This window comes from Chelonia mydas, chromosome 3, assembly GCF_015237465.2.
Source record: "Chelonia mydas isolate rCheMyd1 chromosome 3, rCheMyd1.pri.v2, whole genome shotgun sequence".
In the NCBI taxonomy this organism is placed as follows: domain Eukaryota; kingdom Metazoa; phylum Chordata; order Testudines; family Cheloniidae; genus Chelonia; species Chelonia mydas.
The window spans coordinates 185210525-185238268 of NC_057851.1; the positions used below are offsets into that span (position 1 = coordinate 185210525).

A 27744-nucleotide genomic window follows, 5' to 3' on the forward strand; every position below is an offset into this window, starting at 1 on the left:
AACAAAAATGATAAGGGTATGGAATAGCTTCCATATGAGAAGAGATTAAAAAGATTCGGATTGTTCATCTTGGAAAAGGGATGACTGATGGAGGATCTGACGGGTCTATAAAATCATTAATGGTGTCGAGAAAGTGAATAAGGAAGTGTTATTGACCCCTTCACATAACACACGATCTGCGGTCACCCAATAAAATTAACAGGCAGCAGGTTCAAAACACATATAAGGAAGTACTCCTTCAGACAGCAGAATCAGCCTGTGTAACTTGTTACCGGGGGTACTGCGAAGGACAGAAGCATAACTGAGTTCAAAAAAGAATTAGATAACTTCACAGAGGATATTTCCATCAATTGCTATTAGCCAAGATGGTCAGGGACTCAATCCCATGCTCTGGGTGTCCCTAAACCTCTGACTGCCAGACACTGGGACTGGATGACAGGGGATGGATCACTCAATGAACTATCCTGTTCTGTTCATACCCTCTAAAGTATTTGGCACCAGCCAATGTGGGAAGACAGGATCTTGAACTAGATGGACCAAATGTCTGATCCAGTATGGCTATTCTTAACTTTATGTTCTTAAGAATCTGTGTTATTCCATTAAGATCATTCATGATAAAAGCGAATTTTCTTAAAGGACTCAATTTAATTTTCACTTCAAGAAATTATCAGATTTTCTTACAAATTTTCAGAAAATTCATTCTGTACTCAGTAAGTGCTGTAAACTTAGTGAGGATACACTATTTTTCATACAAAAGAGGATTTATCCCTGCTTTAAGTGGAAAACTGAACTAACTATGGAGTTACAATCAGCATTTCCATAGTTATGTTCTATATTTCTTAGGTATTTCTAGTGCTACACTGTTGTAAAAGACAAAAATAAAAGTAAATTATTGGAAATCATTTGATGGCAGAATACAGATATGCCAATGAGAAAAGGGGTGGTCTGTACAGAATGAGGGGAGGGGGGCGTGGTCAGGAGAACTGGCTCTTGTTCATTACTCTACCATCCTTTTTTTTCCCCCCTGTGAGCTGAGGCAACTCACAGTCTCGAAAAAATGGGGATAACACCAGACAGGTATAATGAGTATACTGATGTTTGTAAACCATGTTCCCATCCTTGGAGAATGCCAGTTTCACTCCACAATCACCTTTTAGAAAAAGCAGTGTTGAGTCTATGGGTCACCACATTAAATTCAGTAGCTTTATTTTCAGACATTCCTGATCAATTTCTACTTCTTACACAGATTTTCATTAAGCATTACTTAGATCCATGTGTATCTGATATCAAAGTAGCTTTTTTCTGGTGTAGCTTGACTGTTACAGAAACCACAAAAAAGTCGAGTTACCGGTTTGATGCGAAGCTGGTCACCCACCACTTCCAATATGGCATGTTTTCGGGATACTCTCTTGTCTGTAATCTGAAAAGAAGACAGACCCTTGAGATAAGAGCAAATTATGGCACTCATATCTTGAATCATTACAGCAAACAAGCAAACAAAAATCAAATCAAGATAAACCAATAGGCAGATTAAACGGTTTCATTGAGTACAGTTCATGCAGGCTGTAGGTTTCTGACTCCTTGTAAGTAGTTCCACATAACACAACTAGTTTAAAAAAAAAGAATTCTTAATTTGAACTAGATTAAAACATTAAGATCAAGATTTTCAGAACTGGGTGCCTGAAGTTATACTGTTTTAAATCCAGAAATGAACTTTCTAGTCTCTGTGCGGAGAAAAGCTTGAGAATATGAGCCCTGCCAGCTCAAAAATCCAAAGGCAAGCAAAAAACCCCAGAATTTACCATTTGTCAAAATCTTATGATTTTTCAAGGTCTGACAATGCTACTCAGAAGAGACAGTAATGTGTCTTGAAATGTTATAGAGTGCTGTGCTTGTCTCAAAGCTACTAGCACACAGAGAGCAGGAATTCATGTTTTCTATAAAGAAAGTTTCAGGGTAACTCCAGTAAATTCCACCACCATCACCACAGTAGACAAACAGTTAAACCTAGAAACACTGACACAAAAACTGAAATAGAGACAGTATCCTGAGGCTTACAAAACTCAGGAAAAAAGTTGTTAGTTCCTAAGAACTGGCATTACAAGAACATTTTGTGAGGAACTCGTTGTTTTAAAAAATTGAGATAATTTTTAATCCAACGTAATAGATGCTAATTCTCCTGTTTTTTCGTTTGGCGCTCTAATGAGATTTTGCCAGAGTCATTTCCTATATTATTTATTACAGTGAGAGAGCTCTCTCTTCTGTATGTGCAGCAAAACTAATATTGATGGGTTAACTAGAAACCTGCTGCTATTTGCAAGGAAAGTTTTTCCTGTTCATGCATTTCCTTTAAGTGTGACATTCAAGACAGCAAAAAGATCCAATTACATCTTTGTAGGAAACTGTAATTCATTTCTCTCAATGTTTATTAGGTTTAAAGATGTGTATTCAAACTGGCAGAAAACTGCTACCAGCCTTACAAGTGTATGTTGTGACCTCTAGTGAGGAACTATGTTACTTCACTTAATCAAATAAATTCTTAAGAGAAAACAGAGTCGCTATATATGAGATTATTATACAAGAAAATACATCTGAAAGATTACTGAAGGTAAAACTTGTTAAATTTGACCAGTATAAATTCAACTGAAAAAATTAGACTTTTTCTCTCGTTGTAAGCACTTACTACAAACAACCATTACATGCAAAATATTAAACAAGTGCTGCAAGAGCAAAGCTAGGGAAAGAAACAAAGCTTGCACAGGATAAGCATAAATGTGCTACTTCAGGACAGGGTCCTAATGTATTATCTTGAGAAGGAAGATGAAACAGTTTAGAGCGCACTAAATCGGGACATAAACGGGGTGTCACAGATGGGAGAAGGGGAATGGGTATTAGTCCAGGAGAAATTCACATCCTTAATGGCAAAAGCAGCATAAATTAAGAGGTGGCACGTTGTGTGAAATGTTCCAAGCCAGAGATGGAATACAGTAAGCATGTGTATGGTGTATATATAGCAGGGTTATCATAGAATCATAGAATATCAGGGTTGGAAGGGACCTCAGGAGGTCATCTAGTCCAACCCCCTGCTCAAAGTAAGAAACAAGGTGCTGTGTGATTACTGAGAACACCCTATTAGGTCCAAGTCACTAGAAACCCCATGACAATAAGAATGAGTACTGTTGTTGGACAGGAACAACAAAATTTACTATCCTTGTGAGGAATCAGAGTCCAATTCAAAACAAGATAATTAACTAGCAAAATAATCCATCGAGCTGCTATTGTGGCAAGAACAAACCCTTGATACCACAGGATCCTAACTAACGGCTAATGGTCATAGACCCTTGTACACACAATAACCTCAAGGTGCTTGGAAGGTGTGCAGTAGCACATAAGTGTCCATGATTCTGCCAGACTGCCAAGCATTCTACATGCCCATCTGAGGTATGCGAATAAGAACTAACACACTCCATGAACAAAGATGGTAGCAGACTACATCACCATCATAACTGTGTGTGAGTGTGTGGTGATGTGGTCCCAGGGTACGTCTGCTATATGTCAGTGAGGAAGCCAAACACATGTGATCATGGGACCTGCATTGATATTTGGGATAGTCATTGTGGGGTACTTCCATCTATTGGTAGTGGATATTATCTGAGCTGGGGTCTGCAACTTCCATGGTTTTCGCCTACAATGTTCATAGATCTAGCCTTTATAGAAATAAAAGAATATACACTGAGTTAGAAGATATTGTTCCCATATCTCTGCTGCTCTTAGTTTTGCCAGGTGACAGAGAGAAATCAAAAGGACTCAGAGTGTCCTTTGCTGTTAAGACCTGTGGTCAATGAAACAGATAACAGTGACGAGGTGGATGAGGGAATATCTTTTATGGGACAAACTTCTGTTGGTAAGAGAAACTAGCTTTCAAGCGACACAGAGCTCTTCATCTGCAAACAACTGATAGATCAGTTACACTCTGCTGTTTGAGAAAGCTATGAACACTAGCAGATGTAAGCATTAGAATAAAAAAAAACAAAACAGAGGCCTGGGGAGCGTAACAGAGATCCACCTCAATCTATAGATCCTTCCCAGCACCACTCTGATTGCTGAGAGCGAAGGCGGGGTAAAGCAACAAAGACACCCAAGCCAGCATGGCTCTGCAGCAATCAGGAGGTTCTGAGGGAGTAAGCTGGGAGAATGTTCTTTCTTTTTATCAGCCAGAGGCTGCTGGTATGGCTTTCAATTTTCAAACACCCACTAGGCAGAAACCAATACGAAAACTGGAGCATCTGAGCCGAGTCCACTGATTAGAATCTCAGCACCAGCCCCTCTACCAACAGTTGGGTGTGAGGGCTAGAATTCTCAGAGTGTTGCCTTTGGATCCTTCAAACTCCCCCACCACTGCTCATCTTTCCTACTGGTCTCTGGCTAGTAGGTGTCTTACATTTTTTCAGACATACTCCAGTTCTACAAATGAGATTTTGACATAATGGACATGATTTCATCTCTTTCCACAGAAGGACAATGTAGTTAATATGGGAAGAAGTGTTCCCACTACCAATGCCCTGCTCATATCTACTGACATTTCCAGAGCCAGAGAAAGTGATCCAAATAAATCTTTCACACATCCCCACATTAAATAGGGGACGCATTGCCTGCAAAGATCTGATCAGCAGCCTCCCCCAAGTCAAGCCTTCCTCAGCTCTTCAGTAATCCAAAGATCATAGAGCACTTAAGTCTAACATATTACAACAGCAGGTCTGGGAGCCTCATGAAGCGGTCCTCCTCCATTCTTTAGCCACCAGTTTAGCCTTTGAAAATCAATTAAGCATGCAGATAAGCAACTAAAGCAGTTCTTATTAAAGCAAATGCTGACAAAGTAAAATATATTAGAAGTCAGCTGGGAGGTATTCTATGAATTAGTAAGGAATATATTCAAGCCATAAAACATTACAAAATGAAAAAATGCCTCAGTTAAACTAAAGTCAAATATAATTCAACAGCACAGATTAGTAACAGCCTAGTGGTCCAATTATGAAATACATCCCATGAAGAAACATTGCCCTGTGCACAACTCTTTGAACCAGCCAAGAACTCAGCTTAAAACTACATTATAGATGCTCTTAAAATACAAAAGTGAACCCAGGTGTACGAGAGAAACAACAAATGGCCATCCTTCCAATTGGAAAAATGTATCTGCCCTCTTCAGAGGAAGACCAGTCAAAGGGACAAATGCAAAATAATGATTCAGTGCAAAAAACCCTAGGCAATAAAGGATATCTAAACGTGAAAAAGGCCCAATTTGAATGCAACCAGAAGAATTTATTTTAAAAGGACTGGTTCCCTCCCCTCACTACACCTTTACTACCATTACAAACAACAGTAGATGGCTTCTTTAACAGCATAAATGGGATATATCCATCCAGGTAGTTAATATGGTGCTTAGCCCTCTGGGCTGGGATTATGCAGACATGTGTCTACCTCAGAGCTGGAAAAAAAGATGGAATGTTAAGTAATTTGGTATATTAGAATGTGTAGAACACTAAAAGTTGTATTTACTTTCCACTACTTATACAGTTTCCTTTTTGCATTCCACATCTAGTATGATGAATCCACACTGATCAGTTTCACAACCTTTTCTAGTCAATCTCACTTTTCTCACCTTCATGCACACTATTCTGAGTGTGGGCACTAGCATTACAGAAGAGTAAATTAAACACAGAAAACAGCTGATCAAATTCTCCCCCTAGTTAAATCCACTGGTTTGTATAGGGTGTAATTAAGGGCAAAAATGTATCCTACTGTTTTAAATGAGTTTAAAAATACTAACACCATTTGTATTAGATTATCTTGAATTCTCTCCCCCAAATCTAAAACTACTTAACAGACTTGTATATAAATGTGAATGCAGCCACATTTGCCACCTAGAGAAAGATACCATAGCAATTAGGCACTAAGCGCTGATATGGCTGAGTGAAGTGAGTACTAGCCCTGGTCTAGACTGAACATTGAGACTGACATAACTACATCGCTTAGGGGTGTAAGAAAGGAACCCTTGAGCACCACAGTTAAGCCAACCTTAAGAATTCTAAGTTAAGAATTCTTCTGCTGGCCCAGCTGCTGCCACTCGGGGATGTGGAATAACTGCATCAACGGTAAAACCCCTTTCATAGATGTAGGACGCGTCTACACTATGGTGCTAAAGCTGTACAGCTGTCACTGTAGCACCCATAGTGTAGACAAACCTCGAACCTATCTGCAAAAAAAGTTTTGTTGCAAGAGACACTACCAATTTAAGTCACATCTTTCTGAAATGTTATTACCAACCTATTGTTACAAGTATACCTGAAGTTACTATTGAGAAAATTGACAGGTTTCAGAGTAGCAGCCTTGTTAGTCTGTATTTGCAAAAAGAAAAGGAGGACTTGTGGCACCTTAGAGACTAACAAATTTATTTGAGCATAAGCTTTCGTGAGCTACAGCTCACTTCATCGGATGCATTCAGTGGAAAATACAGTGGGGAGATTTATATAGAGAACATGAAACAATGGGTGTTACTATACACACTGTAAGGAGAGTGATCACTTAAGGTGAGCTATTACCGGGGCAGGGGAGGGCGGGGTGGGGGACGACCTTTTGTAGTGATAATCAAGGTGGGCCATTTCCAGCAGCTGACAAAAACGTCTGAGGAACAGTGGGAGGTGCGGGGGGAATAAACATGGGGAAACAGTTTTACTTTGTGTAATGACCCATCCACTCCCAGTTCAAAAACAGACTCCAAGGAGAGACTGCTGAATTGGAATTAATTTGCAAACTGGATACAATTAACTTAGGCTTGAATAAAGACTGGGAGTGGATGGGTCATTACACAAAGTAAAACTATTTCCCCATGTTTATTCCCCCCCGCACCCCCAACTGTTCCTCAGACGTTCTTGTCAGCTGCTGAAAAGTGAACTCTTCCTGTAAGTGAACTCTTGCTTTGATGTCTCAGAGCAGAACTTAGTTTGTGTTAGCAGAAAGTTTGGGGGACTGATGCTATTCCCTCTCCACAGTTCGACCCCTAATTTCCTCTGATTTGGGAGAGAATCAGATGTTTATGCAAACAGGAAAATGAGTCAGCATCACCAACCCATACGATTTATTAGTCTCATAATGTTTAGAGTTTCTCTTAAAGCCCCAGCTCCTAGAGTCACGTTAAAGGAGAATCGTTGTTTTTGTTAACACAAGTTTCCTACCATTCCGGATTATGGAGAAATGCTTGAAAGGAGCTGGAGGGCTCTGTTTCCACCTTCCCCAGCCTCTAATCCACCCTGGTCCCACAGCCTGCTGGGGATATCGGTTGGCGGCTCCTCTGTGAAACCGTGAGCACAGGCATGTACCTAGCACAGTTCACCCCCATCCCCAATGCCTGCCCCTTTTGCGGTGTGAGGGAGAACCTGGTGCATGCTTATCTCGAATGCGCCAGGTTGCAGCCCCTATCCCGGCTCCTCCAGAACCTCCTGCTGATGTTCTGGCAGCACTTTTCCCCACACCTGTTTATATTTGCACACTCTGTCCACGGCCCCACCAAGTTGCAAGACTGCCTCATTAACCTCCTCCTGGCCCTGGCCAAGGTAGCCATCTACAACACCAGGAGGAGGATGTTAGATGAGCGGGTGCTTTGCGACTGTGGGACCTATTTCCTCTCCTCCCTGATTTCACGCATCTGGACAGAGGTCCGCTGGATCCCTAGACAGCTTTGAGGAACAGTGGGCACTGTCAGAGGTTTCTCTGCTCGGTGTCCTCCTCTGGATCCCTAGTTTTGATCCCTGTGACCCCCACTCCGGACCCTGTTATTCCTTAGTTGCTCCCCCCCACCTTCTCCATCTGGTTCCCGGACCCAGTGGTCCCTCCCACAAGGCTGGGGGAAGGGCCGTTAGACATGGGCAGGCGTCCATCCGCCCACCTCCCCGGATTCCTCATAAGGCCTTCCCCCAGACGGGGCTCAGCCCAGGGGTCAGCCGGTGAAGTCTGAGAGCCTGGGCTATACTGGCGGGTCTGGTGACCAGCTGAGCCCATGGCCCCTTCCAGCCCCAGACTCTATGACAAAGAGAAGGCGAATAAAAGCCTCCCGCTGTGTCAGATCTGCCCCGGGCCGTGGCTGCCGACACCGGGGCCTGCACAGCGACGGGGCAGCTGACAGGGATAATCGCTCCCTGTCGGAGCGTCACCCAGAGGAGGTCTTTGCCCGGCGGGGTGCGCAGCGTCCGGGCCAGCCTGGGGCCCCGGGCAGGCCCGCGCCAGGCCTCCCCTCAGAGACGGTTCCTGGGCTGGGGGCTGCAGCGGCCGTACTGGGCAGCGGGGTCAGGGAGCCCCCCCTCCCCCCTGCCGAGGAGCCAGACTTACTCCCAGCAGGGGGCCTCTTCCCAGCACTGTCTGGCCGGGCGGCAGCGCCACCGGGCAGCCCCCGTCCGCGGGCGCTAGCTCGAAGCCCGGCATGGGCGTCGCTGGGACGGGGGCTCTCCGCCTGCGGACAGGGAGCAGGCCCCGCTGTCCCCTCCGGAAACTTGAGCCACGCAGGGAGGTTCCTCTCCCTTCCGTTTCCCTCTGTGCTGGGAGGCGGGGCCGGTGGCCGCTGTTTGTGTTTAAATCCCCGCACCGCCGCCCAGCCCTTGGCCGGCCATCCCGGAAAGGGTAGTTTCCAACTGTCACCCTCCCCGCCCGGCCGCGCGTGAGCGTCGCCGCGGGGAAACTACAAATCCCGGCGTGCACCGGCCCCAACAGCCCCCTCCGCATGCGCATTGCCTCGGGAAGCCGGTGGGCGGTGGTGTAAACAAACACGTTCGAATGGGGGAGACGTTTAAACCGTCAGCTGGGGGCAGCAGCGTGGGGCCAGGTAGGGGGGCGGCCTGCGGGGCTGGAGTTTCCCTCCACCTGCCTTCGCCGGGGGCGGCTGGGGGGATGAGAGCTGGCTCCAGCCACGGGTTGGGCCAGGCGAGCTCCCCGGCGGGGCTGGGCTCGGCAAAGGGCGCCTGATGGTTGAGCACAGGCCGGGCACCCGTCGGTCTCTTGCCTAACACCTGGGGCTAGGCTAGCCTAGCCTTAGCACAGGGCACTGCGTGCTGGGCAAACGAGAGCACCAGTGACCCACCCGGCACTGCTTGAGGGCTGGGCCAGCCTGGGCACCAGGCACAGCCCACTGTTTAATATGTGAGACACTTTGTCAAGGTTCCTCCCCCACTCTGAACTCTAGGGTACAGATGTGGGGACCTGCATGAAAAACCTCCTAAGCTTATCTTTACCAGCTTAGGTCAAAACTTCCCCAAGGTACAAAATATTCCACTCTTTGGCCTTGGATTGGCCGCTACCACCAAACTAATACTGGTTACTGGGGAAGAGCTGTTTGGACACGTCTTTCCCCCCAAAATACTTCCCAAAAACCTTACACCCCACTTCCTGGACAAGGTTCGGTAAAAAGCCTCACCAATTTACCTAGGTGACTACAGACCCAGAGCCTTGGATCTTAAGAACAACGAACAATCATCCCAACACTTGCACCCCCCCTTTCCTGGGGGATGTTGGATAAAAAGCCTCACCAATTTGCATAGGTGACCACAGACCCAAACCCTTGGATCTGAGAACAATGAAAAAGCATTCAGTTTTCTTACAAGAAGACTTTTAATAAAAATAGAAGTAAATAGAAATAAAGAAATCCCCCCTGTAAAATCAGGATGGTAGATACCTTACAGCGTAATTAGATTCAAAACAGAGAATCCCTCTAGGCAAAACCTTAAGTTACAAAAAAGATACACAGACAGAAATAGTTATTCTATTCAGCACAATTCTTTTCTCAGCCATTTAAAGAAATCATAATCTAATGTATACCTAGCTAGATTACTTACTAAAAGTTCTAAGACTCCATTCCTGTTCTGTCCCCAGCAAAGCCAGAATATAGACAGACACACAGACCCTTTGTTTCTCTCCCTCCTCCCAGCTTTTGAAAGTTTCTTGTCTCCTTATTGGTCATTTTGGTCAGGTGCCAGCGAGGTTACCTTTAGCTTCTTAACCCTTTACAGGTGAGAGGAGCTTTCCCCTGGCCAGGAGGGATTTCAAAGGGGTTTACCCTTCCCTTTATATTTATGACACACTTTAACATAACCTTCAAAATTAGAAAAAAGAAAAGGTGTACTTGTGGCACCTTAGAGACTAACAAATTTATTTGAGCATAAGCTTTCGTGAACTACAGCTCACTTCATCGGATGCATTAACTTGGTGAAAGTTAACTCCATGTATTATGTAATTGAGATCAGTGATAACGGCATGCAACCAGCCACATGTCAGGCTGTTTAGTGACCACTGTACTTCCTCACCCCCAGGGTTACTCATGGTGGATGTATTGAGGCCTTAAATTATGCAGAAAGCCTCAAAGAAGAACAAACAGGCAGTCGCTTCATGTAAAGAACTGACCATCCGTCCACCAGCCAAGAAAAAAGAAGAAAGTCGGGAGGACTTTGTGACGCTGCTGCCTCCAGAAGTCAGTTTTAAAATTTTCAGTGAATTGGATATTCAGAGCTTATGCAAAGCTGCAATGACATGCAAGAACTGGAATCGTGCAATTGAGAACAGTGACTATTTGTGGAAACACCACTGTTTAACTGTAAGAGCTGTCTGTCAGCGAGAGATAGACTGTGATAGAGGAAATGGATATTCATGGAAGGTAAATTTAAGAACATGGACTATCTAGCTTTGGGAAACTGGATAGCTTTTGGGATGAGTATTAAGATATTACAGGTTCTCTCCTGATCAGCATTTCTGATCCATCCAAGGTCAAGAGCAACTCAAAGTTGTTACCATCTAATAGTTACAGCCAGTGAGGTCTCAGGGCTTGTTTACACTACAAAATTAAGTTGACCTAAGTCGAAGTACAGCCACCACAGTAATTAAAAGAGGAAGTTCACGTCCAGTCTTGCTCCTTCAGTCAGCAGGAGTGTTTCCACCACCTGAAGTGGGGCATTATAGGACACAGATCCGGAGCCTACCAGCCCAAGCTGTCAGCGGGGTGCAGGGCTCACCTGGCACCCAGCTCTCCACACCAGGGCTCGGGGGCCCCAGCTGCAAGCCAGCTCCCACAGCTGACAGCTCAGGCTATCACCATCAGAGAGTAGAAGGACTCCAGCTGACAGCCCCCACTTGGGGCTGACAGCCAACAGGCCATGTCAGTTGATCACTGTCTAACTGCATCAACATAAGCGCTACACCTCTCATGGCATAGCAGGTGACTTACTTCGTCAGAAGCAGCATTCTAATGTAAACACTGAAATAATTAGCTCATAATAAGCCACCTTGTATCAACCTAACTCTGTAGTGTAGACCAGGCTGTAGTGAAATAGTATCACAAACACCATCACAACTGGCAGTCTGTGCAGAAATGCCAAAAAATAAGAGTACCATAGAGACAATGAACTACCTGATACTTGAGAAGTGATCAGTCCAGCTCTGGAATGGAACATATTGAGAAAGGGACAAAGTTTTACATACATGTTCCCCATAATTTTACTTCAGTGAAATACTGTTGGGAGAGAAGGGGTTCCTAGAATCGCTGATCTAGAGGTTTCTGCCCCTACATACCTCTTAAGCTAGATACAGCTAGGGGTCAAAGAACCAGCTGCTTTAGAACCCCCTTACCCAGCACTATTGCAGCTGCTACTCAAAACAGTGAGGAGGAGCTGAACATGTTGAGTGAAATCCTGTTGCAGAATAGAGAAAGCATAAACTCTGGCAAGTTAAGTGTTAACATATAATTAGGAAGGCCAAAAAAGAATTTGAAGAACAGCCAGCAAAAGACTAAAAGTAACAACAAAAACATTTTTAAGTACATCAGAAGCAGGAAGCCTGCTAAACAACCAGTGGGGCCAGATTTCCAAACTTGAGCCATTCTTTTTAGGTGACAAATCTGAGGAATGTCCCAGACTGAGGTATAAGCTTTCGTGGGTAAAAAAAACCACTTCTTCTGAAGAAGTAGTTTTTTACCCATGAAAGCTTGTGCCCAAATAAATCTGTTAGTCTTTAAGGTGCCACCGGACTCCTAGTTTTTGTGGATACAGACTAACATGGCTACCCCCAGACTGAGGTGTCATTAGAGGAGGTTTTGGAACAAATTAATAAATTAAACAGTAATAAGTCTCCAGGACCAGATGGTATTCACCCAATAGTTCAGAAGGAACTAAAATATGAAGTTACAGAACTACTAAACTTATCATTTAAATCAGCTTCTGTACCAGATGACTGCAGGACAGCTAATGTGATGCTAATTTAAAAAAAAAAAGGTCCCAGAGGCAATCCTGGCAATTATGGGTCAGTAAGCCTAACTTCAGTACCAGGCAAATTGGCTGAAACTATAGTAAAGAATTATCAGACACATAGATGAACATGATTTGTTGGGGGAAGAGTCTACAAAAAGTGTTAAGGGAAATCATGCCTCAGCAATCTGCTAGAATTCTTTGAGGGGGTCAACAAGCATGTGGACAAGGGTGATCCAGTGGATATAGTGTACTGAGATCTTCAGAAAGTCTTTGACAAGGTTCCTCACCAAAGGCTTGAGCAAAGTAAGCTCTCCTAAGTAGGGTCCTACCAAATTCACGGTCCAATTTGGTCATTGGTGATAGGATTTTTAAAATTGTAAATTTCATGATTTCAGCTTTTTAAATCTGAAATTTCATGGTGTTGTAATTGTAGGGGTCCTGACCCAAAAAGGAGTTGTGGGGGGTTGCAAGTTTATTGTAGCGGGGGTTGCTATACTGCTACCCATACTTCTGTACTGGTGCTAGCAGCAGCGCTGCCTTCAGAGCTAGACAGCTGGAGAGCAGCAGCTGCTGGTCGGGAGCCCAGCTCTGAAGGCAGTGCCGCTGCGAGCAGCAGCACAGAAGTAAGGATGACATGGTATGGTATTGCCATCTTTACTTCTGCACTGCTCCCTGCAGAGCTGGGCCATCAGTCAGTAGCTGCCTCTCTCCGGCCACCCAGCTCTGAAGGAAGCAATGCAGAAGTAAGGGTGGCATGGTATGGTATTGCCACCCTTACTTCTGCACTGCTGCTGGCAAGGCACTGCCTTCAGAGCTGGGCACCTGGCCAACAGTTGCCACTCTCCAGCCGCCCAGGTCTGAAGACAGCACAGAAGTAAGGGTGGCAATACCTCAGACTCCTTAAAATAACCTTGTGACCCCCCCAATTTGAGAAATGCTGGCCTCCCCCATGAAATCTGTATAGTATAGGGTAAAAACACACAAAAGACCAGATTTCACAGTCTGTGATGCTCATGGCCGTGAATTTGGTAGAGCCCTACTCACGGCATAAGAAAGTCCTCTCCTGGATCAGTAACTGGTTAAAAGATAGGAAACAAAGGGTAGGAATAAATGGTCAGTTTTCCGAATGGAGAGAGGTAAATAGTGGTGTCCCCCCAGGGTCTGTACTGCAACCAGTACTGTTCAACATATTCATAAATGAGCTGGAAAAAGGGGTAAACAGTGAGGTGGCAAAACTTGTAGATGATATAAAATTACTCAAGGTAGTTAAGTCCCAGGCAGACTGTGAAGAGCTACAAAAGGATCTCACGAAACTAGGTGACTTGGCAACAAAATGGCAGATGAAATTCAATGTAGATAAATGCAAAGAAATGCACACTGGAAATCCCTACTATACATATAAAACAATGGGATCTAAATTAGCTGTTACCACTCAAGAGAGAGATCTTGGATTCATTGTGGATAGTTCTCTGAAAACATCCACTCAATGTGCAGCAGTCAAGAAAGTTAAATTAGGAAAGGGGGTAGATAATAAGAAAATATCATATTGCTTCTGTATAAATCCATGATACGCCCATATTTTGAATACTGCGTGCAGATATGTTGTCCCATCTCAAAAAAGATATATTGGAATTTGAAAAAATACAGAAAAGAGCATCAAACATGATTAGGGGTGTGGAACAGCTTCCATATGAGGAGAGATTAATAAAATGGACTTTTCATCTTGGAAAAGAGATGACTACGGATATGATAGAGGTCTAGAAAATCATGGCTGGTGTGGAGAAATTAAATAAGAGTAAATAACACCTTCTCATATCTAACACAAGAACTTAGGGTCATCAAATGAAATTAATAGGCAGCAAATTTAAAACAAACAAAAGGAAGTATTTCTTCACACAACACACAGTCAATCTGTGGAACTCTTTACCAGAGGATGTTGTGAAGGCCAAGACTATAACAGGGTTCAAAAAGAACTAGGTACGTTCATGGAGGATAGCCATTGATGGACCTATTAGCCAGGATGGGCAGGGATTCAAAACCATGCTCTGAAGTTTCCCTAGCCTCTGCCAGAGCTGGGAATGGGTGACGGGGATGAATTACTTGATGATTACCTGTTCTGTTCATTCCCTCTGAAGCACCTGGCACTGGCCACTGTCAGAAGACAGGCTGCTGGGCTAGATGGACCACTGGTCTAACCCAGTATGTCCATTTTTATGACAGCTATCACCTGCAAGACGTAGCAGATCAGAGAGGGAATGGATTCAGACTTTGCAACCGCCACCCTGAACCAGCATTCGTTTGAAAGAAAGTAGGATACAGCCACCTCTTTTGGGGTTTTAAGTCTACCTCTGCATAGCTCACTGGCCAGTGAACTCAGAGTTACACAGTTTCAGACTCATTTCCTCTCTGAGGAAGTGTTTTAGTAGTTCAGTTTGAGGCAAGAGCTCATAAGGAGGCAGGGCTGTGAGCAGATGGAGTACTCACGCTGCTCTGAAGATAGTAGACACACTGAAATCCAAACTCAACACCTTCCTGGCATCTGACTTCATTAACAAAGCAAATATCACAAATCCTAGTCCAGTCTTTCTCCGGTTATATGGCCATTTCCAAGTCTCCTCCCTTAGGCCTTCTCTACCCTAGATCCCTCTCCCAGACAGCTACTTCTACCTCCTTATATCCAGGGTTGAGGTAACAAGCTACATGTGTCAAAAAGTCAATAAGTTAGTACCTGCATGAGCAGGAAATATCAACAGAGAAACCCAACCACCCTGTTGCATGAGCACACAAGAGAGTTTAGATTATTTTGGGGCTTGCAGGATAGGGAAGAGAAATAGAAAGATATTTTAGAAGTTTTACTTTAGGGTAGGGATTTAGCCTGAAAGGGTGGGGATGAGAGGCAGAAGATTTGAGAAGTGAGAATGATGCTCATATTACACAGGAAAATGTGAAGTTAAAGCCCTGGTCCACTAGAGGGCATTTGTACACCTATGTATTGCATTGAGGTCCCAGACACCCAAATGTGTTATCATGCAGATGCTTCTTCTGGTGTAAAACTTGAGTTCTCCCAACTTCCAATGTTTACATTGACTTCTGCTTAATTTATTCAACTTTTTCAAGGTTTTTTAACTGTTTACTCTGTATCAGGTCACTCTACTAAGAAACTACTGGAAGAGCAAAGTGAAGCATGAATGGCTGAGTGGAAAATATAGCAACATTCACTCACGCTGTGGCTTACCAGAAAAAAGCATGTATCCCATGGATGCTGATACATGGGGAGAAATACTGGAAGCAGAACTGGAAAGATAAGAAACCAGACATGGATCTTAAATAGCAAGAAATGGCACAGAACTGACTGTTTTTACTGTAAATATTTAGCCATTCACACGAGTGACATTTGCAAATATGTAGTAGAAACTTCACTGGAAAAAATGTATAAATACAGAGTTTATTTTTATTTTTCACTTTATCAGAACAGCTTCTTGTAAAAACCTTAAATGAGATATAAACTATACAATGTAATTATTTTTAAACATCTGCTAAGTTAAACCGATGTTAAGTCCTGGATTGACTTTTCATTATGCACTTTTTGAAAAAATGGAAAAAACATTTACACGTTTGTTTGGTTTTTTTACTTGAAATTCATATGAAGCAGAAACCTGTGACAGTGAAGAGTCCACTACAGTGAAAAATCACCACAGGCATGGGAAATGGAGGGGATTGACTACAGTATAAGCATCAAAGCTACTGGGTATGAACTCCTTCAGTCTGGCTTCTTTACCATCAGGTTCTACTTGAAGTACGGTTACAGTCAGAAGAGTGATTGTAGTAGTGCCTCCTTCCTAGTCCCCTGACCTGCTCCTAGTGTGTATTCAGTCACAGAAACAAAAATCAGCAGTTAAGTTTTATCTTTTACTAGTGCAGAAACTACTATGACAGGTTTCAGAGTAACAGCCGTGTTAGTCTGTATTCGCAAAAAGAAAAGGAGGACTTGTGGCACCTTAGAGACTAACCAATTTATTTGAGCATAAGCTTTCGTGAGCTACAGCTCACTTCATTGGATGCATACTATGAGTAACTGAGCTGGATTTACTCTGACTTAATTCAGGTTACAGCCCCCCCCCCGCCATTTTAACATTAATTATTATAGTAGAACTCTCCTTGAAATGGAAATAAGGGTTAAGTTTCCCCAATAAACCTCTTTAAGCCTAGAGTTGAAACCCCACATACAATAGGAAGGGAATTCAGTCATCCTCTTACCCTTACCCAGCCTCCAGCTAGTTGACACCACTTCCTCTTTGCTCCTGGGGCAAAGAGATTTCTACATATCACTTTACTGTTGACTGATTGAGTCCAGCCTTTTTAATAAGGGGAAGTGTTAGAGAACTCTTCAGGGGAAGAGAAAAGCAGGGAGGTCAGAGGACATTGTACAGGTGGGTTCAGGAAAAGGGTAGATGAATTCATGGAAGGGAAGCAGCAGTGGGAAAATGGAAGACAAAAGGGATTGCACAGAAGAGCAGTGAGGAGAAAGCAGTAGCCTGGTGCAATAAACCACCTCCTCTTAAGCTCATTTTGTAGTCCTGGTCTATACACAGTTTTTGTACTGATATAAAACTTGATTTTTTTTTTTAACTGAAATAGTTCAGTTGTCACAACCTCTATTGTAGGTGCTTATAATTGGATCCACACTGGGGGCATACTAATTTACATGGGTTTTAAACCGATAGAATGGTGTTTAGACAAGCCCTGACAGAGCATCTTTCATACAAAGTATTGTAAAACGTTTTACAATGAGAACCAAGCAAACTGATGGGTGAGGTTTAAGAGCAGTTGGCTCAGAAGGAAAAGAAGAGAGCTGGACAGAGAACCTAATATAGAGAGGAGGCAATAGTGAGTTAGGGTTAGAATCGGGGTGAGGGTTAGTGGTTAGATTAAGGGTTAGGGTTTGAGATAAGGTTAGAGTTCATGTGAGCGTTAGAGTGAGGGTTAGAGGTTAGGGTGAGCGTTAGGGGTTAGGGTTAGGGTGAGGTTTAGGGTTTGGGTTATGGTTAGAGTTGAGGGTTAGGGTTTTTAGCTAGGGTAAGGTTGAGGGTTAGAGTTAGTGGTTTGGAGTTAGGGTGAGGGTTAGGATGAGATGGGTTAGTGTTAACTTTAGGGTTAGGATTAGAGTTAGGGTGAGGGTTACGGGTTAGGGTTAATGTGAGGGTGAGAGGTTCGGGCAGGGTGAGGGTTTGGATTAGGGTTAGGTTTAGGGGTGAGGGTACGGGAGAGTTTGTGTGTTAGGGTTAGGGTTTGTGTTTGTTAGGTTTAGGGGCAAGGGTTAGGGTTAAATTTAGAGTGAGGGTTAGGATTAGAGTTAGGGATTAGGGTTGAGTTAAGATTAGGGGTTAAGGTGAGGTTGAATGTTAGCAGTTAGGGTTAGGGTTTGGGTAGGGTTAGGATTGAGGGTGAGGGTTAGAGATTGTGGTTAGGGTGAAGTTGAGAGTTAGGGTTAAGGGCTAGGGTTAGGATTTAGGGTGAGGGTTAGGCTTAATGTTAGTTTAGGGGTTAAGATTAGAGTTAGGTTTAGGAGTTGGGGTGAGGGTCAAGGTTAGGATTTGGGTTAGTGGTTATGGTAAGGCTGAGGGTTAGGTTTAGGGTGAGGGTGAAGTTTAGGGTTAAGGTTAGGGTTATGGTTAGAATAAGGGTGAGGGTTAGGGTGAGGTTGAGAGTTAGGGTTAGGATTTAGGTGAGGGTTAGGAAGGGGGTGAGGGTGAGTGTTAGAGGTTAGGGTCATGGATTAGGGTGAGGGTGAAGTTTAGGGTTAAGGTTAGGGTTAGGATTAGAGTTAGGGATTGGGGTAGGGTTAGAGTGAGGGTTTGGGTTAGGGTTAGAGTTCGTGGTAGAGTTAAGGTTGGGGTGAGGGTGAGGTTTAGGGTTAGAATTAGGGTTAGGATGAGTTTCAGGGTTAGAGTTAGGATTAGAGTTACGGTTAGGGTGAGGTGGAGGGTTAGGCATTCACTCTTTTGCAATGTTTCTGATCTCTATCCCCAGCTTCAATGCGGAATCATCCCTGTGTGCAATGGGGTCAGGGCCCAGTTCTGCCCCACCTCCCTGGGTTCAATCCACAGTGACCCTCCCTCTGTCTGGGGTCTGTTCTCGGCTCATGTGACTCCTGGGGCTCCCCTCAGAGATGGATCCAGCTGCTGACTGAGCTGAGCATCCCTGAATCTCCTTCCCCTTCGAGTGTTCTTATATGGATTCCGACTTGGAAGTTGGGTTTGGGGTGGGCCAGCTCCTCCCACTGAGAGGCCCAGAGATGTTGGGTAGGGCAGGGAGTTAGGTGGGAAACAGGCACAGGGCAGGGTCCTGAGACACTGAGAACCGCACAGCCCCAGTGCCTGGTGCACCTGCCCCTGTGATGCTCAACCCAGTATTTCCCCAAGGATGGGAATAGAACCCAGGAGTTCTGGTCCCAGCCCCGCTGCTCTAACCACTAGATACCACTCCTCTGCCAGAGACAGGGATAGAACCCAGAAGTCCTGGCTCCTAGACTCTCTAACCGCATGACCCTAGTGCCCCAGTGAATCTACCCCCTTACTGGGTGCCCTGGGTACCCCATAATCACAACCCCCAGCCCTAACCAGTTCCCCTCAGAGATGGGTTCCCTGACCAAGTCCCTGGATATCACAAGGGGCAGCAACCCAGCCAGGGGAGGGGCAGGCCTGGCTTCTGGAGATGCCCATGTCCAACCAAGTCAGTGGGAGCTGTGTCCTGCCCCTCCTACCCCCAGCACCACCTGAGTCTCAGGGTCTGGGGGAAAGGCAAGGGCTGGAGAGGACGTGTGGCACAGTCGTCTCTCCTGGGTGTGTCCCCTGCCGTGTATGTGTGAGAGAGAGAGAGAGAGTCGGAGTGTGTGTGTGTGTGTGCTCAGTGTGTATGGGCAGTGGGCGTGTGTGTGTGTGTGCAAAGTGCAAGGGTATGCATCTGGGTGCGGAGTATGTTCAGGTGTGTGCTCTGTCAGCGTGTGCATGTCACTCTGTGCTCCGGGGTGAATTTGTCCCTGTGTGTGTCTGATCTGGGGCTTTCTCACGAGCTGATCTTGTCACAGTCTGATCCCCAGGTGTGTCCTGTGGGAGTAGGGGTGGCCTGGGCCCAGGGGGATCTGGGGCAGGCTGCGTTGGCTGAGCGGAGAGGGATCTGGGGCAGGCCGGGCCCAGGGGGATCCCATTCACTCTGCAGTGTCCCCTGGTGCTCACGGGCTTGGGGTTTGACACCACCACAGTCCTGGCGCAGGTCCAGATCTGGCCCTAATGGGGCTGCCCACAATCCCATTAGCCTGGACCGGCCAGCCCCACCCCATCCCAGGCAAGGAGCAAGGCCCCAGGGCCCGTCCCACTCTGCCCAGCCCTGCTGGCTACCCAGGTGTCGGTTGGTGTTTGGGCCATTGCTGGATCCCTCCCTGTGGTCTGGGGCCAGCTGCTCTCCCCAGGACATGCGGGGGACAGGACCCTACACACCCAGGGGCATTTTCACAACCCTGGGGCCCATGGGCTGAGGCTGGAGAAACTGGGAGAGGGACGGGGCTGGGTGGGTGTGACTGTAGGAGGGAAAATTTTCCACCCAAGGTGCTTTCGAGCTGAGGGAGGTGATGGGAGATGTCCCAGCAGAATGTGCCTGGGTGCAGAGCTATGTGACCTGGCAAGATGAGGGCACAGCAGCTGCTGCCACCTACATGGTGAATCCTCCAACCCATCGCCAAACAGCTCTTCCACATTCTGCGACCTGGCCTCACTGGCTGACTGTCTAGGAGAACAAGAAACCCTTTGTTAGAGCAGAAGAGTCTCTTCAATGTAGCTCTCTTTCCACAGCTTCCAGAGGGTCACAGTGAAACACCTGCAAGTCTCTAGAAGTCTTTCAAGGAGTTCCCTGCTCAGTCACTTGGCACCCACTACCAATGGTCTCTGACAGTGGCATTGCAAAGGGGAGCTCAGCAAATGGTCCCTTCTGTGGCTTCCTGAGTGGGAGGGAGGTTGGTCTTGTCATTTAAGATCTAGCTGTCAGAGTCATGGCTCCTGGGTTCTCTGGCTTTGGAAGTGGGTGAAGTCTAGTGGTTGGAGCTGGACTGGTATCAGTACCATGCTTCCTTCCTGCCTCTGTCAGTGATGTTGTGTGTGACCTTGCAGCCAGTTGCTTTCCATCTCTGTGCCTCAGCTAACAGAGATAATACTGACCCCCCCTCAGAGGGGCTGGCAGGGGTCACTACCATAATGACTCAAGTTGGAGTGAGTTGTGCTCTTGGCAGCGAAGCGCCCAGATTCAGTCCCCATAGATGCCCAAGATGTCTATATGTGGCCATGGTTTGACTCACCTAGCATTACAGGCTGTTTAGCCTGGTCCTGGCCATGCGTGGAGCATCTTCTCCTGGCCCTCTCTGGCACACAGCTCCAGCACACACAAGGACATGAACATCTATCAGCTCCTATCTGGTGTTCAGCTCCAAGATGGATTGTGAGCCCTAGACAGACGATAGAAAGACAGGGTGGTGTTCTTTGGTGGAAACTGCTGGAGCTTCAGCCTCTGCTCCCACCTCCATCCACAAGCTAAGGGCTTCAAAAGTGGTCCCTGATCCCAGGTAAACAAAGTAGCTGAGCTGCGGTGGGTGGAATTACTGCTGGGACTGATCCTAAGAGAAGAGCAGATTTCTCCTCTGCTCTAGAGAGATTCCCATAGGAAAAGCAGCTGGGATGGGGATGGGGATGGGGGCAATACAAGCACTATCCCTCAGGACTTTGGGAGCCAAGGTACTGGTGTATCTTGCCAGACAGCGAAAAAAAGCATTGGAAAAATTGTCCAAAAGTCAATGTCACAGCTGGGTCAAGGGCAGCTAGACCTACTGGTCAGAGCCAGAGTCCACACTCACATGACAGGAGTTGCGAGTCAGCTGGGTCAGGATACTGGAAGATCAGAAGCATAAGACAAACTTGCAATCACAACCACAAATCAGATGCCAGGAAATCAAGCCAGGGGAGTGGCAGAAGAAACAGGCAGCACACGGTCCAGAACAGGAAGCAGCCCTGTTGTTCAGTCAGCTTCCTGTTCCTGCTGCTGTCTTAAGCAGGGCCAGAGGGCCAATTAGCTTCTTTGGGACTCCTCCAATAGGACCTCAGGAGTAAAGCCTCAAACTGGGGCTGAACTTCATGGGTCCTAGGTAAGCAATTTTCAGCAGACTTCCAGGTGGAGGGTTGGAGTGTGGCTGCTCCCATGAACCCTGCAGACCCGGGTTGAAGACAGTGAGTGATCTCTCCCTGCTCAAACCTCCTGCAGAAAACATTATCCAGGATCCTGGACACATCCTCTGAGAATAAAATGAGGATATCATGATGAGAAATAGGTCTCTGTACTAGGGCTGGGATGCAGGGATAGGGAAAGCTCCTAACCAGGATATGTAGCAGGAACCCCCTGTTTGTTGCAAGAGCCCCAAGTGGCAGGAAGAGTGAACAGTTCTTACCTCCAGGAGATGCATGGAATCTTCCATCTGAGACTTAATGAGATCCATGTTGCTTGGTTTGACAGGATGAGATCACCTGTCCCCACTGCTCCGTCAGCTGGGCTGCTGCAGGGTACATCTGTGTGAGAGGCTGGGACAGTGAACAGTGAGGTGTCAAAATTTGCGGGTGATAAAAAAACTACTCAAGATAGTTAGGTCCCAAGCAGACTGCGAAGAGCTACAAAAGGATCCCACCTGGCTGGGCAACAAAATGGCAATGTTCAATGTTCAAAATTCAGTGTTGATAAATGGAAAGCAATGGACATTGGAAAATACAATCCCAACTCTCTCTATAAAACAATGGGGTCTAAATTAGCTGTGACCACTCAAGAAAGAGATCTTGGAGTCATTGTGGATAGTTCTCTGAAAACATCCACTCAATATGCAGGGGCAGTCAAAAATGTGAACAAAATGTTGGGAATCATTAAGGAAGGGATAGATAATAAGACAGAAAATATCATGTTGCCTCTATATAAATCCATGGTATGCCTACATCTTGAATACTGTGTGCAGATGTGGTCACCCCGTCTCAGAAAGATATATTGGAATTGGAAAAGGTTCAGAAAAGGGCAACAAAAATGATTGGGGTATGGAACAGCTTCCAAATGAGGAGAGATTAAGAAGACTGGAACTTTTCAGCTTAGAAAAGAGACGACTAAGGGGGGATATGATAGAGGTCTTTAAAATCATGACTGGTGTGGAGAAAGTAAATAAGGAAGTGTTATTTACTCCTTCTCATCGTTCAAGAACTAGGGGTCACCAAATGAAATTAATAGGCAGCAGGTTTAAAACTAAAAAAGGAAGTATTTTTTCACACAACGCACAGTCAACCTGTGGAACTCCTTGTCAGAGGATGTTGTGAAGACCAAGACTATAACAGGGTTCAGCAAAGAACTAGGTAAGTTCATAGAGGACAGGTCCATCAATGGCTATTAGCCAGGATGGGGAAGGATGCTGTGCCTAGCCCCTGTTTGCCAGAAGCTGGGAATGAATGACAGGGGATGGACTACTTGATGATTGTCTGTTCTGTTCATTTCCTCTTGGGCACCTGGTATTGGCCACTGTCAGAAGACACGATATGGGGCTAGATGGACCTTGGGTCTGACCCAGTATGGCCGTTCTTATGTTTGGAAAGGTGACAACACTCTGGTCATGACTATCCTTGTGTGATATAGGTCCGAGTGGGGTATAATGAGTTCTGTACATGTACTGGAAATACGCCCCCTAAAATATGTTGAGCGGTCAGATTTGATAAACCAGTTTGGCTTAGAGATGGAGAAGATGTTTCTCTTTGTTTCTTGTTCATAGAGCCATAGCTAAATCGCCAAGAGGGGAGGGGAGAAGAGAGTGTACCAGGGCAAGTGCTGGGGTAGGACCCAGTCAAGTTCCCAGCTCTCTCCCAGGTTTGTGAGTGAGACCCAGGACAGGTCTCTGTTGGACAAAGGACAACGACCTGCTCCTTACAATCCTCTGTGTGCATGGGAGAGAAGGGATGAATCCCTCCTTGATAATCTCAGCAGCTTCCTAGGAAGGAGCCAGTGCTCTTCTCGGAGGACCTTCTCCTGGACCTCAGAGGGGTCTGATGCTCTCACTCCGCAAGCCTGCCTGGAGCCTTGGAGTTAGCGCTCAACAGAACCAGGCACAGCCTGTTGTCGAGCACCAGCACCTTCCCTCTGGCCCTGAAGGAGGAAAGACCCCAACACTGCTCTGCACTGACTGCCCTGACCACGGGTGGCCCAATGGCTCTCAGGTAGCAGGACCCAATGGAAACATGGATCATCCAGTCTCTCATTTCCAGGCCTCCCCAGGACTAAAGAAAGATTCCTGCTGCCCCTGCCCATTATGCTCACCTCCAAGATGTGCTGAAGTCTGTCTGTGCTGGGGGTTGCTGTCAGCAGGCTCTTCAGCATGGCATCCATGTCTCTGGGCAGGCCTTCTTCAGAGCCTGTCAGGGGAGGGATACTATGGGTCAGGGTTATGAAACTTGGGGCTACACCAGCCAGGATGACAGCTGGCTCTGCAGTCCTTGCCCAGAGCACTTCTCTGCAAAGGGCTTGGTGCCGAGCAAGGTAGGGAACAGCTAAGCTGCTAGGGGTGGGAGCTGGGCTTCCTGGCAGAGTCCAAGAACCAAAGCACAGCATCTGCAAGGAAGGGATTCCCCACAGAGGGGCAACATAATTTCCCACGGGGGGGGGAGTCTCTCCCTGACACTTGATTAATCCTCTGGCCTGTTCCCATCTCTGTCCACCGCACCCCCAACTCAGCAGCTCCGGCTACCGAAGAGAGCAAGAACCAGAGGCCTTCCTGCTCCTGGGGCAGAGGAGTAGGTTGATGATCTCCCTGGATGTGAGTGTTTGCCTTCCCCATGCCCATGGTCTATACTCCATTCAGGGCAGCGCACAGGAACTGCAATTCCTGTTCTGGATCAAGGGGCGGCTTCAGTTTGCTGGCAGGAGACTGTACATGAGACCTTGCAGTTGGGGGCAACACAGTACTAACATGAGCATGGAAGTTTGAGGAACAGGGCAGAGGCCTGTGTGGGGCAAGGACGGCAGGGATTTGGGAAGCAAGAACAGTGGATCAAACACTTCCTTAATGTGGGTCAGGATGATCCCCATTTCAAAGACAGAGAAAGTGAGGAACCAGGTGGGAGAGTGACTTGCCCAGGATCACATTATCACTCAGTGGCAGGACTGCATACAACCCATTCCCTGCTCTCATCACTGGACCCTGCTGCCCCTCCTGTATGACCCCTCCAGCCATCTTCTCCCATTGGCCATCCCCACCACTCTCCAATACGAGGCTTCTTTCCATAATGAAAGCAGGCTTGTAACAGAGTTCACTCACCGATAGGTGCCCCTTCCTGGCAAGGCCTGGTGTCACAGCTTTCTTGCTTGGCTAGTGCCCCTGCTGATAGTCGCTAGGGCACTCTGACAGTTTTTTGGTGTGGAACTCAGCCCTTCAGCCAGGTGACCGTCTTTTAGTCCACTCCTTCCTGGATCGCGCTCATCCCAAACTAAAAGTCCAAAAATGTCTTTAACAGAAACAAGGTCTTCCATCCCTTTGAGGGCTCTTCCTCAGCCTGATTTTGGCTCGGCCTGCCCTTGCTGGCCTTGGGAGCCCTTTCTATGGCCTTGTATGTCCCCTTCCTTAGAGACCATGGGAGAACCAGTCCTACCCTGGACTCTAGGTTCTGCCCCAAGGCCCTGTACCGAACAGCTAGGCCTGCTCCTGTACCTTTGCTGCGGTTATCCTTGGTATTCCTCTCAGGTGGAGCTCAGTCTGTAATCCATTTGGCCTAGCTAGCTCCAGGCTTTATAGCCCACAGGCCAAGCCCCCCTCTTATATACCCTTCTCCTTAGAACCTGGCCCACATGGGGGGCAAGTTCTATTCTTGTCCAAGCTTCATCCCTCATCATCTCATCGCTGTCACCAGCTCCGCGCTTGTACAGCCTGCGCGCACAGTGTCTCCAGCTCCACTACCAGCTCGCTCACCAGAAATAAGATGCAATCCTTTTCTTCTGCAGTATCCGAACACTCTTCCTGCAGCCACTCATTCTCATTAACCACTGCTTGCAGAGCCTCTTCTGAAGCCATTAGCTTCTTCTGTAGCCTTTTTGCTACTGCTGCTGCATATGCCAAAACCTTTTCCGATAGGGTCTGAGAAAGCAGCATGGACTGCTCCACCCTTGTGTTTGTCCCTACTTCAGTCTGCTTCATCTCTGTGCCAACTGTTTCGTCCTTCACCTCCCTGCAGCACCCGACAGGGTGTGTTGGTGGAGGGTCTGCAAGGTCCACGGTCATCCCTGCCACCTCCACGTTACCTGCCTCGTGTGGGTTTGTGTTAGAGGACATCTTCTCCTTTCTTTCTACCTTCCTGGGGCCCGGGGCCCTCATTTTTCCACTTAGCAATTTCCTAAGCAGGCCGAGTCTTTTCATATGGCCTGTTTCTCTGCACCCAAAACAAAGAAATCCTGTCCCCCATCTTGGCATTAGGCCACGCTTGTACACTTTCTCATGCCCTACTCTCCTGGGCTAACCTTCTCAGCACAGCACAGGAATGCTTTCCTTGTCTGCTCTTTTTGTCCATGGGCATAGCAGACTCTGTGTTGATTTCCCTTTGCAGGATCTCTCACAGGCATTGCTGCTGCTCCGTCTGTAGCTCCACCTGCACTTCCTTCTGCTTCTGTTGGTTTTCTAGGAGCTGCTGGAGAAACCCCTAGACCTGCTTCGGCTGCTTAACCAGTCCCTGGAACTGAAGTGGGAAATCCAGTGACCAGCTCAGTCCCTCCATACACCCGCTTGGGAGGACAGACCTTCCTTCAGCAACCAAGACTTCCATCAGCCCTCATGGATCACAGGAATTCAAACCTCCTGGCTATGCCAATCATAAACTAATCTACTCATCATTATGTGCCCCCCTGGCTGCGAGGCTTGGCATCACAGCCCTCTCACTGGGCTAGCATCCCTCAGCGATGGTTGCTCCAGCACCATGGCAGTTTCTCTGCCTGGTAACTCAGCCCTCCGGCCAGGTCACCACCTTTAGTCCACCCTTCTGGGGCCCAGCTTGTCTCACACTAAAAGTCCAAAGAGGTCTTTCCACAGAAATATGTCCTTCTGCCATCGCTGAGGCTCTTGCTCAGCCTGCAGCCCCCTTGCTGGGCTTGGTAATCCTCTACGGGTGTGTGTACACTCCCTTCTTTGGGGCCTGTCAAGGTTCCTTCCCCACTCTGAACTCTAGGGTACAGATGTGGGGACCTGCATGAAAACCTCCTAAGCTTATTTTTACCAGCTTAGGTTAAAACTTCCCCAAGGTACAAACTATTTTACCTTTTGCCCTTGTACTTTATCGCTGCCACCACCAAACGTCTAACAGATATATAACAGGGAAAGAGCCCGTTTGGAAATGTCTTTCCCCGCAAAATCCTCCCAAACCCTACACCCCCTTTCCTGGGGAAGGTTTGATAAAAATCCTCACCAATTTGCATAGGTGAACACAGACCCAAACCCTTGGATCTTAAGAACAATGAAAAAACAATCAGATTCTTAAAAGAAGAATTTTAATAGAAGAAAAAGTAAAAGAATCACCTCTGTAAAATCAGGATGGTAAATACCTTACAGGGTAATTAGATTCAAAACATAGAGAATCCCTCTAGGCAAAACCTTAAGTTACAAAAAGACATAAAAACAGGAATCTACATTCCATTCAGCACAGCTTATTTTATCAGCCATTTAAAGAAATCATAATCTAACACATACCTAGCTAGATTACTTACTAAGTTCTAAGACTCCATTCCTGTTTTGTTCCCGGCAAAAGCATCACACAGAGAGAGAGAGGGAGAGAGAGAGGCTTTGTTTCTCCCTCCCCCCAGCTTTTGAAAGTATCTTGTCTCCTCATTGGTCATTTTGGTCAGGTGCCAGCGAGGTTATCCTAGCTTCTTAACCCTTTACAGATGAAACGGTTTTTCCTCTGGCCAGGAGGGATTTGAAAGATGTTTACCCTTCCCTTTATATTTATGACAGGGCCAGTAGGGGAACCCAGTCCCACCCTAACATTGGTAGCAGCCCAGAACCCTGTACCCAACAGCTAGGTCTGCTCCTTTTTCTTTGCTGCAGTTTTCCCTGGGCACTTCCTACCTCTCTTCTCAAGTTCCCTCTGGGCTTTTCTTGCTGCTCTGAACTTCCTACTTCGTTCTCATTCCTGTTGATGTCCCAGCTGGGCTGTATCACCACTGAAGTCTGGCTCTTTGGGTAGGGGGGGTGTACATAGTGCCTCTGACTTAGGGCTCATTGTGTAATCAGCTTGGCTAAGCCCCAGGCCCCCTGTTACAGGCCTGCTTTGCCCACTCCTACTGTTCCTGGGCTGCGGTCCTTGCTCCCCATTTCAGACCTGGTTTCCAGAGGAGCTGAGTACACACAGACCCCACTGCCTGGAACTGG

At 46.5% G+C, this 27744-nt stretch overlaps 2 protein-coding genes and 1 long non-coding RNA gene across 10 annotated transcripts in view; 1 reads left to right on the forward strand and 2 right to left on the reverse strand.

Moving 5' to 3' along the window:
• The window catches only part of APLF (aprataxin and PNKP like factor), an 87875-nt gene extending 79153 nt beyond the window's left edge, over nt 1-8722 (reverse strand). Inside the window, exons 1-3 of one of the 6 annotated variants that reach the window (XM_037896017.2) lie at nt 8383-8623; nt 5366-5485; nt 1349-1420 (exon numbers count right to left, since the gene is read on the reverse strand). In XM_037896017.2, coding sequence (XP_037751945.1) covers nt 1349-1420; nt 5366-5368 — 75 coding nt within the window. In that variant the 5' untranslated portion in view covers nt 5369-5485; nt 8383-8623. Of the gene's footprint in view, nt 1-1348; nt 1421-5356; nt 5486-8382 lie in introns of all 6 variants that reach the window. The other 5 variants (XM_043543917.1, XM_037896015.2, XM_037896016.2 and 2 more) reach the window with 5 other exon arrangements.
• Nucleotides 8723-8727: 5 nt separating this feature from the next.
• FBXO48 (F-box protein 48) lies at nt 8728-15888 on the forward strand. Of its 2 annotated transcripts, none has more exons than XM_007064138.3 (3): nt 8728-8872; nt 10353-10693; nt 15423-15888. In XM_007064138.3, the coding sequence occupies exons 2-3, from the start codon at nt 10388-10390 to the stop codon at nt 15582-15584; spliced, it is 468 nt and encodes a 155-aa protein (XP_007064200.1). In that variant the 5' UTR covers nt 8728-8872; nt 10353-10387; the 3' UTR covers nt 15585-15888. The 2 variants fall into 2 exon arrangements, with proteins under 2 accessions (XP_007064200.1, XP_043399856.1); XM_043543921.1 differs by lacking the exon at nt 8728-8872 and adding an exon at nt 10243-10265.
• Nucleotides 15889-18406: 2518 nt separating this feature from the next.
• Nucleotides 18407-27137, reverse strand: LOC122465234. 2 transcript variants are annotated; one of them, XR_006289928.1, is made up of 4 exons: nt 27081-27137; nt 23655-23749; nt 21766-21895; nt 18407-21612 (listed from the first exon to the last, which is right to left on the reverse strand). It is a non-coding gene; the product is annotated as an uncharacterized LOC122465234 (long non-coding RNA). The 2 variants fall into 2 exon arrangements; XR_006289929.1 differs by lacking the exon at nt 27081-27137 and adding an exon at nt 24652-24848.
• Nucleotides 27138-27744: the final 607 nt, after the last annotated feature.